This window comes from Priapulus caudatus, unplaced genomic scaffold (assembly GCF_000485595.1).
Source record: "Priapulus caudatus unplaced genomic scaffold, Priapulus_caudatus-5.0.1 Scaffold252, whole genome shotgun sequence".
NCBI classification, from domain to species: Eukaryota; Metazoa; Priapulida; class Priapulimorpha; order Priapulimorphida; family Priapulidae; genus Priapulus; species Priapulus caudatus.
Window position 1 is genome coordinate 102,000 of NW_014577313.1, and position 14,567 is coordinate 116,566.

The 14,567-nt window shown below is 44.2% G+C and overlaps 2 protein-coding genes across 5 annotated transcripts in view; one reads left to right on the forward strand and one right to left on the reverse strand.

The window, feature by feature from the left end:
- LOC106808077 (S-methyl-5'-thioadenosine phosphorylase-like) overlaps window positions 1–955 on the reverse strand; it is a 32,984-nt gene extending 32,029 nt beyond the window's left edge. For 2 of the 4 annotated variants that reach the window (XM_014810641.1, XM_014810640.1), the window contains exon 1: window positions 867–955. The gene's annotated coding sequence lies outside the window, so the exon portion shown is untranslated. Of the gene's footprint in view, window positions 1–850 lie in introns of all 4 variants that reach the window. The other 2 variants (XM_014810642.1, XM_014810643.1) reach the window with 1 other exon arrangement.
- LOC106808069 (protein RMD5 homolog A-like) overlaps window positions 857–14,567 on the forward strand; it is a 16,830-nt gene continuing 3,119 nt past the window's right edge. Inside the window, exons 1-6 of the mRNA XM_014810627.1 lie at window positions 857–950; window positions 1,047–1,157; window positions 4,242–4,387; window positions 4,796–4,933; window positions 5,800–5,900; window positions 6,242–6,408. Of these exons, the coding sequence (XP_014666113.1) occupies window positions 857–950; window positions 1,047–1,157; window positions 4,242–4,387; window positions 4,796–4,933; window positions 5,800–5,900; window positions 6,242–6,408 (757 nt within the window). The remainder of the gene's footprint in view (window positions 951–1,046; window positions 1,158–4,241; window positions 4,388–4,795; window positions 4,934–5,799; window positions 5,901–6,241; window positions 6,409–14,567) is intronic.

The window sequence follows — 14,567 nt, forward strand, 5'->3', positions numbered from 1 at the left end:
TATTCTGTATTGTCTTCTGTGCATATTGATATTCATATTGAGCATTTGCACCATACGAAAACATGTAAGGCCATGATAATAATTATGTATCACATATTAAATTCCCCTTGCCATAAAAAAGTGCAATAACATTTTTTGCAAGCTGGGCAATTGGTAAGTAAGGTTTTTTTTTTTGTAAGCTGGGCACGTAGTTTTTACCATTTGCCATGACCGCAACGAGCTAATGAGTAATGACATGTCCCGAGACTGGACAGAACTGGCGGTGTCCAATTCCTCAGCGAAATACGCCAATTTGTCCACCATGTCCATGTTGTACCCAAACTTGGAATCTGCACAATCTCAAGATTGTGCAGTGATTGTGCTGCCCAAACTGCGGATTCCCTAGTTTGGCTGACCAATCTCAAGATTGGGCAAACTGAAAACAGTCGGTGATTCAACAACCGCTCATAGCGAGTGTGTGGTGTGCGTGGTGCAAACTAAGAAGAGATTTATCTCATATTTATCCAATTATTTATTATAATCATTTAATATTTATACAAAGGTGCCAAACACATTGAGGAAAGAAGGTATACGACCTTATGATATAACATTTGAAATCCTAATAATCATATGTTTGTGCAAGCTCTGTTTATTTCTGTTTGCCTAATCTCAAGATTGGTTGCCCAAACTGGCGGATGCACTGAAATTCCAAGTTTGTGCAAGATTCCAAGTTTGGGCACAACATCCATAACACGCTGGGCGTCCTACTCGGACTCCTCCTACTATGCGGCTCAGTCAAAGCGCAAGTTAGGGCCTACTGCAAATATACGCGCACAAACACACAATGCAAAACGAAAGCCAAATAGGTTACCACTACATGCACGTACTTGATGCAACCGGCAACCTGCAGCTGCTTCCCGCTTCTGTATTCTGTACCGAACGATGTACACGGACCACTGAAGACACGAAAGGTAATTTCCACGTGACTACTAACAAAACACACGACTGTATAATACAGTGGCGCCACCTAGGAAAATATAAACATGGATTCCTGTTTATCTGTCGAGAAAAAATTGATAAAGTTTTATCGAAGTTTAAGACAATTAGTGACCAAACAACAAAGCAATTGGCAGATGTCATAGACTACGTGGAAAAGATTCAAAACGACTTATCTAATAGTATGTATATTCACTTGTTTGAACGGCTTAAATTTATTGTGAATAGGTCAGGGTACTGGGTAGATACAATAATGTAACCCAAGCGGTAAACCCAAGAGGATAGGGTTACAAAGTGTCCCTATCCTTTTCTGCGGAGAAATGCCCGAGTGAATCACTCGGGCCGGTTTGCTGGTGCGTTTTCAGATACTAGAACTTCCAAACTGGTTTTATTCTCAACACGAACCTTTCTCCGCTATCTGGGAACTTACTATGTAGCAGTGGCTGGAGGTACGGTAGCCGTCGGCGTTCAAGCCCCTTTTTTGCGTTAGGTTTAGGGTTAGGATTAGGGTTAGGGTTAGTTTAGGGTTATGGTTAGGGTATTTAGGGTTAGGTTAGGGTCTAGCTCATCTAAACTCTCAAATCGTGAATTTATTTCCCAAGGCGTTATTTCGAAATCTAGCGCCACCGCCCGCATCTTTGTCTCGTTAAGTTAGAAAGCGAATGGACTCCCGTACCCGTAGCCTCGAGACATTAAGATACGGCTACCGTACCCGTAGCCACTGCCTACTATGTATCGCAATACTCTGTATTAAACTAATATAACCTGTTTACAAAAATTCGAAGTGACGAGCGGCGAATATACTGAGCGCCATTTCTGTTGACCTGTGACGTACGCATTTCCCAATGCGCATAGCGATCGGCAAACGCAGCGCCCTCGCGATTGGTCGGTGAATCCACTCTTCAAACCAAAGTACGTCACAGGTCAACAGAAATGGCGCTCAGTATATTCGCCGCTCGTCACTTCGAATTTTTGTAACAGGTTATATTAGTTTAATACAGAGTATTGCGATACATAGTAAGTTCCCAGATAGCGGAGAAAAGTTCGTGTTGAGAATAAACCAGTTTGGAAGTTCTAGTATCTGAAAACGCACCAGCAAACGGCGCCGAGTGATTCACTCGGCATTCCTCCGCAGAAAAGGATAGGGACACTTTGTAACCCTATCCTCTTGGGTTTGGGTTACATTATTGTATCTAGGTACTGGGTAGCCCGACCAGGCTGTGATCTGTGTGACCAACGTAACGTCCTGACATAGCCTGACATCCATCTATTGCCATTGGATAATCTTGTACCTCTACAAAAACTGCCGAACAATTACGTATATCTCAAATAAAATAATCATCTAAGCATTTCTGCCTTGTTTTGTATCAAGTATAACCTTCACCTTATATATAGTTATAGTTATAAGTTATAGTATTCCAGCGTTGTTATTATTAATATTATTAAAACTAATACCTCAGTTTGCTGTGCACAGTGTAAATTTCAAGAGCCGAACCTAAATTTCACTTTAACCGCCAACCGCCATGTTTCCACTGCGCATGCGTTTCGATCGGAACGAGGAAAACCCGAAACGACATAACATACCATAGCGTTGCAACTCGCATTGGCGCGAGCATAAATAAGCATCATATACTCGTATCTTACTATAATTTGCCGAATGTTGTATGTATGTATGTATGTATGTTAATGAAAGGCTCCGTCAGTTTGGATCCAAATAGCGCCAAGTTCACACAAGAGATCGATAAATACACGGGACGGGTTCTAAACTATACTCGGTTGAAAACGGTAAAAATATCTTAAAAAATAAAAAAAAAAAATAAAAAAGGTAAACATTTGCCTGAAATAGGGAGCTGTTTTGTTTTTGTTCTGTTTCTATTTCGTTTCGTTCTGTGTATCTGTGTCTGTGTGTCTGAGCTTTTTGTAAGCCCAATAATGTAAGTAGAAATAACCATGTAAACTAATAATTGAAGTTAAACATTCAGTAGCTATTTGGGCATAGTTTCCCATATGAGATGTACAAGTTGAATTTCATCAGAGAAGATTTTTTTTTTGGAAGTCTGCAATGCTGTGTGGGTCCGGGTGTCGTGAACAGCGAGCTGTCACAACGGTCCGATCACAAAGCACGTAATATTACGTCTCCGCACAGAGTCAAACATGCGTAGAAATAAACGATCACAACCACGCAATATTACCTGGTCCGCACACAGTGGAAACATGCGAAGCACGTAATATTACGTGCTACGCAGCCAAGTGGTTAAGCAGTCGCCCGACCTACCAGCCCCATTCAGATCTATCTATATTCTAACTTTGAAGTCCGTATCATCAACCAGTACATAGCATACAATAAAACATTTGTGTGTGTGTGTGTGTGTCTGTGTGCGTGCGTCTGTCTGTATTTCACTGTGTACTTGCCAAACAAATAGTTAATGTGTTACGTGTAAGCATGATTGTACATGTATTTCTATTGACATCTCAACCATAAAAAAACAAACGTGCAACAACTAAACTCTCCATATAACACCTTACACATAACACTACGTACTGGTAACACATGCATCACAGACACTAAGCCCGCGCGTAGCGCGGGTTCCAGCTAGTATATATAAATATTAAAACATTGAAAACCAGGAAACATCAATCTACAACAACTTAATAATTATCATTGCGAAGATATGTACTTGCCTTGTGTTTAGGCCTACGCACTGTGAAAATCAGGTCCATTGCCGATTTTAGTCGCACCGAACATGGCGGACATGGCGGCTGTCTGGTTGTTTTCATCCAATTCATCTCAGAAAATACGGTATAACTCGATAAATAAGTAGCGCCCAGTTACCGCGAGCAAGCCAGAGGTTTATAGATTTGCTTGAGCTATTACATGTGACGCTAGCTGTGGCGATGTTTGGATACCTAACCAACTACAAGTTTTTATGGGCAAGAATTTGAAACGGTATTCTAACCCTAGCAAAGACTAGGACCAATTTCTTGGAGCTAAGGTCAATGCAGTATTATTGCGCAGAATCATTGACATTGTGTGTGAATTTGACTTGTGACTGTCGCGAGTGAATAATAACAAAATTTGTAAATTGGACTAAAGCTTTTGAGGGTAGTCAGGGTTCAACCCAACCATACCCTAACCCCTACCTGCCTCACCCGTTCTCCCTGGATGTTATTCCTTATGGACTGTCTAGTATAAAAGTAGAAGTAACCCCAAGTCCGACGCAATACCAACACTTATTCCTGCTTCTTGCTCTTTGTTTCGACTTCAGTTCCAGAAGAGAATGAACTGAGTGTAGCGCAGTCCCTCATGCTCTCACAGTGCATGAAGAAAGTCAAAGATACATCTGGCAAAGCAGCAGCTGATCATAAGGAGTTACACGGCTCGGTGTCTAAAGTCGGAAAAGCCATCGATCGTGTGAGTATGAATGCACGGACATACACACGCGCGCAAACGAATACACGTGTGCACACACCAGTGCCTATTTATGCACTAACTCATAATTTCTCTGTTCTATCAGGGTTTCTTCTCAGGGAAAATTAGACAAAGGAGGTAATGGCTAGTTTTGGAAAGAACGCGTATGATGGATTCAAAGGCGTGCCGTAGGCACGTACATGCGGACGCTGCAGGCAGATGTGTGGGGAGAGAGGGAGAGGGGGAACTCCCCAAAATTAAAAAAAATTTTAATGTTAAAAAATTGTTATATGTCAGCGTTTTCACAAGGGCGATGTTAAATTTGACAACGGCGGCGCGCCACTGTGCCTCTTATATACAAGAAACCCTGTCTATGCATTGCCACTGCTCTCACGGTGTTGTCTCTTGCAGAACTTCACGCAAGACTTTGGCGTTGTCAACAAAGATGAGACATTCTGTGGTCTGGACCAGCCCGATCTTGTTAATCAGGTCATCTGCCAGCACTTCTTCAGACAGGGAATGTTGGACATTGGCGAAGCACTAATTAGGGTGAATATATTTTGTAACAGGTTTGAAATTCATCACACCACTTAATGCGAGAATATATACATTTTAGATGATTATTTCGATGCGACTTTTGGTGTTATTGCCAGCTCGTTGATAAATTGCTTCTGTATCATTCAGGATCTGGGAGTTTCTGTTAATAACATAATAATGGAGTCAACCATTAGTTTAAGCTTTGAAGTAATTAACCTCACAGAAATTTACCTATCCATCTGAGTGAGATTAGCACCCAGGCCACAATTAAAAAAATCTTTGTTTGTCCTCACCCGACCCAGGCTGAAAAGTTTGGGTATGTAGGTCGGATATTTTTTTTCCTTTTTTGAGGGCGGGGGTCTTTTTACAAATTCAGCGTGGTGTCTACATGCTCGGGTGTGCTTGTGTGGCGATACCTTTTATGTTGAATGTATCTTTTGCTTGGTGCATATAATATATTGCCTACAGATTTATATAATGTACAGTGATACAATTTGTTAAAAAAAAGAAAGAAAAAAAGATCAATGAAAAATTTTGAGTCGGCCCCTTTTTGGCGGGTCGGTCGGGTGAGGGCAAACAAACAATATTTTTATTATGGCCCCAAGCGTTTAATTTTCCTATTGTTGTTATATAAATGTTTGTTTATACCAGTTCACATGTGTTTTTCACTTTTGCATACAAAATGGTCAAATTTGTGGCTCTTTGTTACTAAGCAGCATTCTTACAACACCCGTATAACATTGCTGATTAGCTAGAGCTATTTGTCAATAACTAAAGGCAGATCGATCATATACGAACATTGTCTTCTGTGTCATCTAAAAATCCTGGCGTGGTGGTGGAGAAATGTTTCCTTGACGCTAGTCTTGGCGATTTGTTAGGAAGCAGGGGTTGACATAGCGGACAAGTCCAAGGAACCGTTCTTTGAGATGAACCGAATCCTAGAGGCGTTGAAGAATGGAGATCTCCAGCCTGCCCTCAGGTACAGACCAACCTGTATATAAGGGCCAACCTGTATATAAAGGCAACACGTGAGAAATGTCTCGAGTCTCCTTTAGAGACATCTGTCCATTTTATAAAGGTGGTTTTTGAGTATAACTGCTACCTAGGGAATGTGATAAACAGGTACTTTATTAACGGATATACGTTCAGTTGAGTTGTTTTTCCTTTATTTTGCTGCCGTCTCCCTCATTTTCCTACACTCTCCCTTATTTCTCTGCGAACTCTTTCATTTTCCTTTCGTCTCCCGACCAGTGAGTCGGTTGTCTAGTCGTGTTGGTAATGCGCGCTTACCAGTTCACCTGTTCTGCTGTCGTCCTGCAGCTGGGCGTACGACAACAGACAGCTGCTGAGAGACAACCACAGCTCGCTGCAGTTCAAGCTGCAGCGACTGCAGTTCATTCAGCTGCTGCGCGGGGGACCCGGCAAGCAGGCGGAGATGCTCGCGTACGCGCGAAACTTTGAGCCGTTCGCCACGCAGCACGAGAAAGGTGAGCGAGAGGAGAGAGTGATGTGTGTGGGTGTGTGTGTGTGTGTGAGAGAGAGAGAGAGAGAGAGAGAGAACAGAAAAGATGGTCGGTGGTGTTGTGGTTTTGTGTGTGTTGTGTGGTGTGGTGTGTGTGTGTGTGTGTGTGTGTGTGTGTGTGTGTGTGTGTGTGTGTGTGTGTGTGTGTGTGTGTGTGTTGTGTCGTGTGTGTGTGCGCGCGCGGCGAGCTTGGCGCTAGCGCGCGTTGCGTGTGTGTGTGTCAGCTGCTGTAGAGAGTAGAGATGGTGTGGTTTGTCGGTTGTGCGTGGTGTGCGTGTGTGTGCGTGCGTGCGTGCGTGGGCGTGCGTGTGAGAGTGAGAGGAGAGAAAGAGAGTGTGTGTGTGTGTGCGTGCGTGCGTTTGCGTGCGGTGCGTGCGTGCGTGCGTGCGTGCGTGCGTGCGTGCGTGCCGTGTCTGTGTGTGTGTGTGTGTGTTGTGTGTGTGAGAGAGAGAGAGAGAGAGAGAGAGAGAGAGAGAGATTGGTGTGGTTGTAGTTGTGTGTGTGTGCGTGCGTGGCGGTGCGTGCGTGCGTGCGTGCGTGCGTGCGTGCGTGCCGTCGCGTGAGTGTGTGAGAGAGAGAGAGATAGTGATGGTTTGTGGTTGAGTGTGTGCGTGCGTGCGTGCATGTGTGTGTGCGGGGGGGGCGTATAACCTGCGTGGGCGTATGCTATTGTGTGCTGAGTAGAGAGTGGTGGTTTGCTGGTTGTGTGTGTGTGTGCTTGCGTGCATGCATGTGTGTGTGTGAGAGAGAGTGGTGGTTTTGTGTTGTGTGTGTGTGTGTGCGTGCGATGCATGCTGGTGTGTGTGAGAAGAGAGTGGTGGTTTGTAGTTGTCGTTGTGTGTGTGCATGTGCTGGCGAAGGCTTGTGAGGAATGGATCCCGCGACGCGTGTAACACGTCTGTCGAAGCAGTGACCAGCGTTCGAAATTAGTGGCGACCTGGGAGGTGGCCCGAGGCCACCAAGTTTTTGCTTCGCACCCCTCTATGAAATTTTTAAACTGGGCCGTCCCTCCTGAACCGCGCGACGTTGTTCCACCTTAATAGTTACGCTGAAACAGTACTACGGTTATCGCCCACGCAGTTTGAGATACAACACTTAGGCGGCACTTGTGTATAATTGGGCAGCGCATTTCTTAATACGGCTCCGTTCCTGAACGTAGACCTGGTTATTGTGGGGAGTGGATGGCACGACTAGTGACACCTGACATGCCACGTAATGCCAAAGCTGTTAATTGAATCCGTCCACTTTTTCTTTTAATGTAGAAAGTGACTATTTTAAATTGGATATCTAGCACTTGTAACTTTGGCGGATTGGGCGGCAGCATTGATGCTATGCATGGGGTACCCAGGACTGGGGAGGAGAAAAAATATGAAGTAAAACGCTTTCCGAGAAGCTCCCACCGACAATTCCTAGAGCTTTGAAATTATATTATTTGGACCAACTCTATGTTACATAATGATCGTATCTGGTAAATGCAAATGGTTATATTTTATATACCATTTTGTTACTCACTGCTATGAATAAGCGGACGGCATCATCATTTTGTGTAGGACCAACACCGACTTTCTGAAGTTTGGTGGTCCTGCTTGTCCACTAGATCTTTCAGCCAAAATTCGAAACCCTGGCAGTGACTCGGTCACATGCACTTTGTGTTGTAGTTGTTTTGTTATTGTGTGTTGTTGTTTATCATTCAGAGAATTCAGCACTGATTGGGGAGTCTGCCTGTACGTGAAGCCCCAGTGGCGTTGGACAACTCGCCGTACGCTCACCTACTGAGCCGATCCCAGTGGGCGACATCTGTGACGTGTTTCACCAGGGATTGCTTGGCGCTCTGCTGGTCCTCTCCATAGAGAGCCCTGCTTACCCTCGGGTAGGTCGCCATGGCGTGGAGTAGAGTGAAAGGAGTGGTTGGAGAGTGAGAAAAGAGAGCGAGAGAGAGAGAGAGTGTGTGTCCAGAAGACTGGGAAAGTCGAGAGAAGTGAGAGAAAGAGAGAGGCATGGAGAGAAGGAGAGAAGAGAGCGACAGAGAGATATAGAGAGAGAGAGAGAGAATAGAGAGAGAGAGAGAGAGAAAGAGAGAGTCTCTAGAAAATGAAGCGAGAGAAAGAAAGAGAGAGGGAGGGATGCTTGCGCTCTGCTGGGTCGCATGCGTGGAGAGAGTGAGGGAGGGTGGGAGAGTGAGAGAGAGCAGGGGAGAGAGAGTAGAGAGAGTAGAGAGAGAGAGAGAGAGAGAGAGAGAGTGTCTCAAAGATGGAAAGCGAGAGAAAGTGAGAGAAATAGAGAGAGAGAGAGAGAGAGAGAAGAGAAGAGAGAGAGAGAGAGAGAAGAGAGAGAAGAGAGATAGAGAGACAGAGAGACCAGAGAGGAGAGAGAGAGAGACAGGAGAGAGACAGAGAGAGACAGAGAGAGACCAGAGAGAGAGAGAGGAGAGAAGAGAGAGAGAGAGAGAGGAGAGAGAGAGAGAGAGAGAGAGAGAGAGAGAGAGAAGAGAGAGAGAGAGGAGAGAGAGAGAGAGATCCTATCCCTACCTTTGGCAGATGGCTGTGGGAACTCCTCAGACAACTGCATGTAGCATCACGATAGCCTCAGCTTTACCCTGCTTTATAACCTGCTTTCCCTACGTCGTCTGTAAATGCAGAAGAGTGGTAGATGGCACCGAACGGGCGGTGTGGTGGCTGCAGGGTATCGTGGTGTATGTGTTGCGACGTGATTATGTGTTTCAGGCATCAAATGGCGGGATGCAAGGCGTTGCCAGCGCTGCGCTCAAATATTAAGGCAGGTGATGTTGCAGCGACAGTGTACAGATGTTGGTGGAGCAAACAAGGACGAGTAACCAGTGAGTGTCGTTATTACGATTCCTATATCCCCTCTCCTCTTCCTCTGTCTCTCACCTCTTCGCCCTCTCTCTATCTTCTGTCTCTCCTCTCTCCGTCCCTCTTCCTCCTCTTCCCCCCCCCCCCCTCTCTCTCGGCCCATTTCTCGCTCCTTCTTTCTCGAGGACCCCTTTTCCCTTTTCTACGCTGTTCCCCTCGGCTAACACAAAACTCTAGGGAAAAAAACCTCCTAACCGTCACCCCCCACCAACAAAAAAAACTCCAACAGAAACCCCCCCCAACCAGACCTACAAACTAAGACCCAAAAAACACAGAAAACCCAAAACAACCTAAAAAACCCAACCCTCACCAATACAAACAAAACAAACGAAAAACCGCCCTAACCGCTGGTCTCAAGCACTCCGTACTCACTCACGATCTTATTAATTTTTATCAATCTTTCCTCCTTCTCTGCGCTCTCTTTTTCACCCGTCTCAGTCTGTATCAGCACATCCGGATGCACTAACTAATTGAAAGCTCACATTCCATTGGTTTATTGTGATTTTTATAAACGGTGCACCCAAATACTCGTAAAAAAACACATATCAGAAAATTGAGTTATGTGACCAGCCGGATATGTACATAACGTAATGAAAGGTCGATTTATTGGTGACAAACCATGTTCGTTGATCTATTCTATTGTATACATACAAGGATAGATCGATATATATTATAATACTTATTTATCTATTTTTAGTGGGCACCGAAACGAGGGGGCTTAATTGCAATTATCTAAGGTAAAAAGTTTCTCGTCTTGTTGATTCTATGGCTGCTGTCTACTGTCGCTCTCAGATTAGGTGGAGGTGAATCTAGGAGCCGAGTATCCTCCACTCAATCTTTGCGTGTCCTCATCCTAACGTGCAAACGAAAGCACAGATAGGGCAACCCTCCGATGCGTCTTATCTGCGGCCACATCATCTCACAGAATGCCGCCTTAACAAGCCAGCGAATGGAAAACAAGTATGCTCCCTCCGGCTCATTGTCTCACTCATTGTCTAACAGTAGCGCAATAATCATCCTCTGTTATTTTTCTAGGCATTAGTTAGCCCTGTATGATATGATATCTCCTATCAACCTATATTTTCAACTAGCATCTGATGCTTGTGTAACACGTCATCTTTCTCTAAAACATCGTGTGTCGGTGTTGCGTTTGTCCTCGAGCAGGGTGAAATGTCCGTACTGCCCGCGGTCGAACAGGAGTCCCAGCAGATTGCCAAAGGTTGTCTACTTCTAAGCCAAGGTCATCACATTCTAAGCCAACGATGCATCAACATCTAAGCCAAAGTCAATTAAACAGGTCTGATCAGGTCATCTACTTCCCGGCAACAAAGAGGCAAGCAATCGACAGTGGGATAACAATGACACACCTCATACTCTTTGTTTGCCCACCTGCCGCCAAATGTACTGCTGCTGTATTGCGGGCAAAAAGCTAGAGAGGGTAGCAGTGAACAATGTGGCGTGGTTGGCATTTTCATTCGTGTTTGTGATTCTTTGTAAAGAGCAACCAAACGATTTTAGCTATTATCAATTTGTTTGATGTGGATTATTATACGGTATGTAAAAACATATCCCCTGTTATTAATCGGTTTAGCCAGCCTCAGCTTTGTAGGAGATTTTTAGTACTTTGTAAAATATGTCTGATTTTTTCCCTCGCAACCTCTCTCTCTCTGCTCTTCTCCTATCTCTCTCGTCCTCTCCTCTCTTTGTTTTGTCTCTGCACTCTTTCTCTGTCTCTCTTTCTTCTTTCACTCTCTCGGCTTTCCTCTATCTCCAGCCTTTCGCTCTCCACCTCTTCGTTCTATCTGCCTCTCTGCGTACCCACTGGTTTCTGTCAGCTCTTTCCCCATGACTGTCTTTCTCGCAATCTCCGCCTACTATGACACACATGAGTTAAACTGTCGTTATAATATTTCTATAGTGGACAGCGTCAACATACCGGGTTTTCTAAAATGCCGGGTTCTATCAAAGCCAATAATTTATAAGTAATTATTAGCTTGTTGGTTCTATTAAGATTCAGTCGATGATGGGAGCGTTTGGTTTGACTTGTGATGGTCCTTCTGAACGGCAATTTGCCGTTTTTGCAGGTCCCTACTATGGGCGGCTCGCACTACTATCAGAACGTCAACGCACGTAGTGGCGGTTTCACTTATGTGTTGGCATCGTATGCGTGAACGTATGGTTTGTTTGTTCGGCTGCGTGATGTACGCTGCGTGCGTGTGTGGCAAATAATATGTTTGGGCAAAATAGGTATGTTTGGCAAATTAATGAGGCTATTAAAGGCGATTGCTGCTATACGAAATCAGTGGAAACAGAAACGGTCGTGTGGGCGACTGTGTGTGTAACGGTATATCGTGTAAAATACGTTGATTAATTTCAATAAACTAGGTTTCAACTGAGTGGTTGACGACGGCGAGTGAATACTTCATGATTGCCGTGCCTGTTGGTTAGGCAGATAGACCAACGCATCGTAGTGGCGTGGCTGTCCGTGTATGCATGCTGATATTTTGTATTGTTTTATCAAATATCTATGTACTTACGGCCTGTACGGACTACAAACCGGACACAAGCACGCGATGCAAACGCACAACGCACGTACTTTCATAGGCCGCATATGAAGAGAAGGTTTTGAGGGATCGAGGGAGGAAGAGAGGAAAGGAACAGACATTTAGGGCGATTATGATTCTGGTGTATTAAAGGGCTTAGTTCGATGTGAGGTTAATTGATATATTGCCTCTCCGCCGCCCCCGATTGGCATCATTCAGTACGCACGTTTGACACAAGACACACCGAGACAGTTCTGTTTTTCATTACCGCCTCATCGTGAGGAAATGAACTACGTCCACGCAATTTTCTATGGTAAAATTTGTAAAATGTTTGTTGTCACTTTTTTTTACATTAAAATTAAGCAACTAACTGGGACTAAACGTATCGTCAATTCAAAATCGCAATAAAAACCTAGGCGATTTATAGTAGTATTCCTATACCGTGGTAACGTTAATTGTTGGCTATGGTGGCTCTTTGTATGAGGTGACGAAGTGTATGTTCACATCGAACAATATACGTAAAATAAGAAGTATAAATGCAGCAATTTAAACGGCATAAAAAAGTGAAAGCGATTACTTATATTTTGTGGAAAAGTGGATTTTTTTTTTTATTACTATTTACGTTTGACGTAATCGGTAGGATTCTCGCTGTTCTCTTTATAAACATATAGGATGTGCTCTCTCACAAGTGTTCATAAAGGATAAGCCTCAGGACGCGCAAAGAATCGACGCGCGTCACAGAAAGAAATGAGACAAAACTTGATACATGATGCAGTCAAAGCTCGTTCTAAGTAGCACACGCCGTATAAGGGTCATCCTGTCGCCTGTATTTTAATTACAGGGACCTGCATGGAGTTATTATATGTCTTATGAAGCCTACTCACATACTGGCTCAGGTGTAGTGGCCAGGTATATATAAACGTGCGGCAAGATAATGTGGCCCTTGATGCGTTCACACATCTGTCTTAAACTACAAGTCAAACATCTGTTACTGTGTCGCGTCATCATGCCTCACTACGCAGGAGTTGGTCTGACGTTACCAACTAAATCGTACTTGACATTTGGCTTTTTATCGTATGATTAGACATAATTAATTATATAAATAAATTATCGTATTAAAAGAACATAATACATTTATTTGTATAAATCGTAATTGACATTGACTTAACGTTATATAACCACTTTTTAGCACGTCTTGATGGTATAGGTGACCATTGGCTCTATCGTATGCATCACAAAGCTGATTTCCAACCGATTTAGAAACGCACGAATGGCTTGATGTCTAGTCTATAATATAACGAATGTTGGGCATCTGCTTGCCACACCTCCTCAGCACTAATGGGCAGCAGTCGCGCTGTTACTTACCAGCGCGACGACCGTCATTCCTAGACGGGCTAGTACCGCTTTCACAGCCTTTTTTTTTCTCATCTCACAATATCCCGCCGGCACTCGTTCGATGAGCTTACCTTTATCTTCTGCGAAAACACCAATAGAGGGAATGAGTGGATGTTTTCAATTCCCACTTTAAGTTTGACATGGCTTACTACTTGAACATGAATATGTTGACGAACTATTTCCAGACAGTTTTTTCGGTGATGATGAGTCATCGGTGACATTGTGGATTGCACATGAAAAGCTAGAGCTAACTTCAGGAAGTAGGAGCCGATCACACTCTTAGGTTAACCGAGTGGCAATCAAATAGCCGAAATGACGTCTATGCGCATTTGCCGCAACCCATATACGTACATACTTTTCTTTTAACTTTTCGTTGTTTCTACGTTTAGAAATCTTTTCTTCATAGTCCTGTGTTTCCGATCTAATAAGTGCTTTTGCTACAACGAGAGCTTGTCGAAAAGACTCGGAGGAACCTCAGTAATACAGCAAACTCCGGCCTTTCGCACTACATAATTACCAGTATTCGTCGGAGCGCCACATACGTGTTTCGGACTACGTGGTAATGAGTAGTCAGCAGGCATCGGTCAAGTTCGCACCTGTTGGGCTGGTTTGCCCGACACGGTGATAGATGGTGTGATATCTAACGATAGTGGAAGTTATTGTACGCTTTGCCTGCGACTATACGAAATTGAACTGCGCTACAAACCCTTTATTCGCATTCCACTACCGCGAGTGTCTAGAGAATGTTCAGTGGAATATGTGCACTTTTTCATTACCTTGGCTAGCAGCTTTTGCATAATATTTTTCACGGAATTGTTCCTTGAGATTGGACCGCGAAGAGATGCTTTGAAATTCGTTACAATTCCTTAACTCGAACAACGCCAGGTTTTTCTGTTTTTTCAATTAACAACGTTACCAGTAAATTTTTCTAAATTCATACATAAAAGTCGTAACTCGTCCGGCAAACCAGCTTTGGTAAGCCGTTTAGCCGTACTACGCAACAAGGACGGGCTAACAGCGAAATCTGGAGCTGTTTTGCAGAAACCTCCTCGGCAACACGTCGCTCTATTTAACTCGAGCACGGCTAACGCGTATCTGTGCGCATTCCTCAGGATGGCTCGAAACCTGCCGATACCCTTCCAAGTTCCCAACATCCGTCAGTGAGCACACGCTGCTAACCTGTCCCCGGTGACGTCACATACGTTTACGCGTGACGCCATACTCTGCCACGTCACGCACAGTTAACACAGTCATCCGTAGCTCGTTAAAATAGGCGATACCGACAGCAGGTCGCGGCGGCGGCTTCCGGAAGC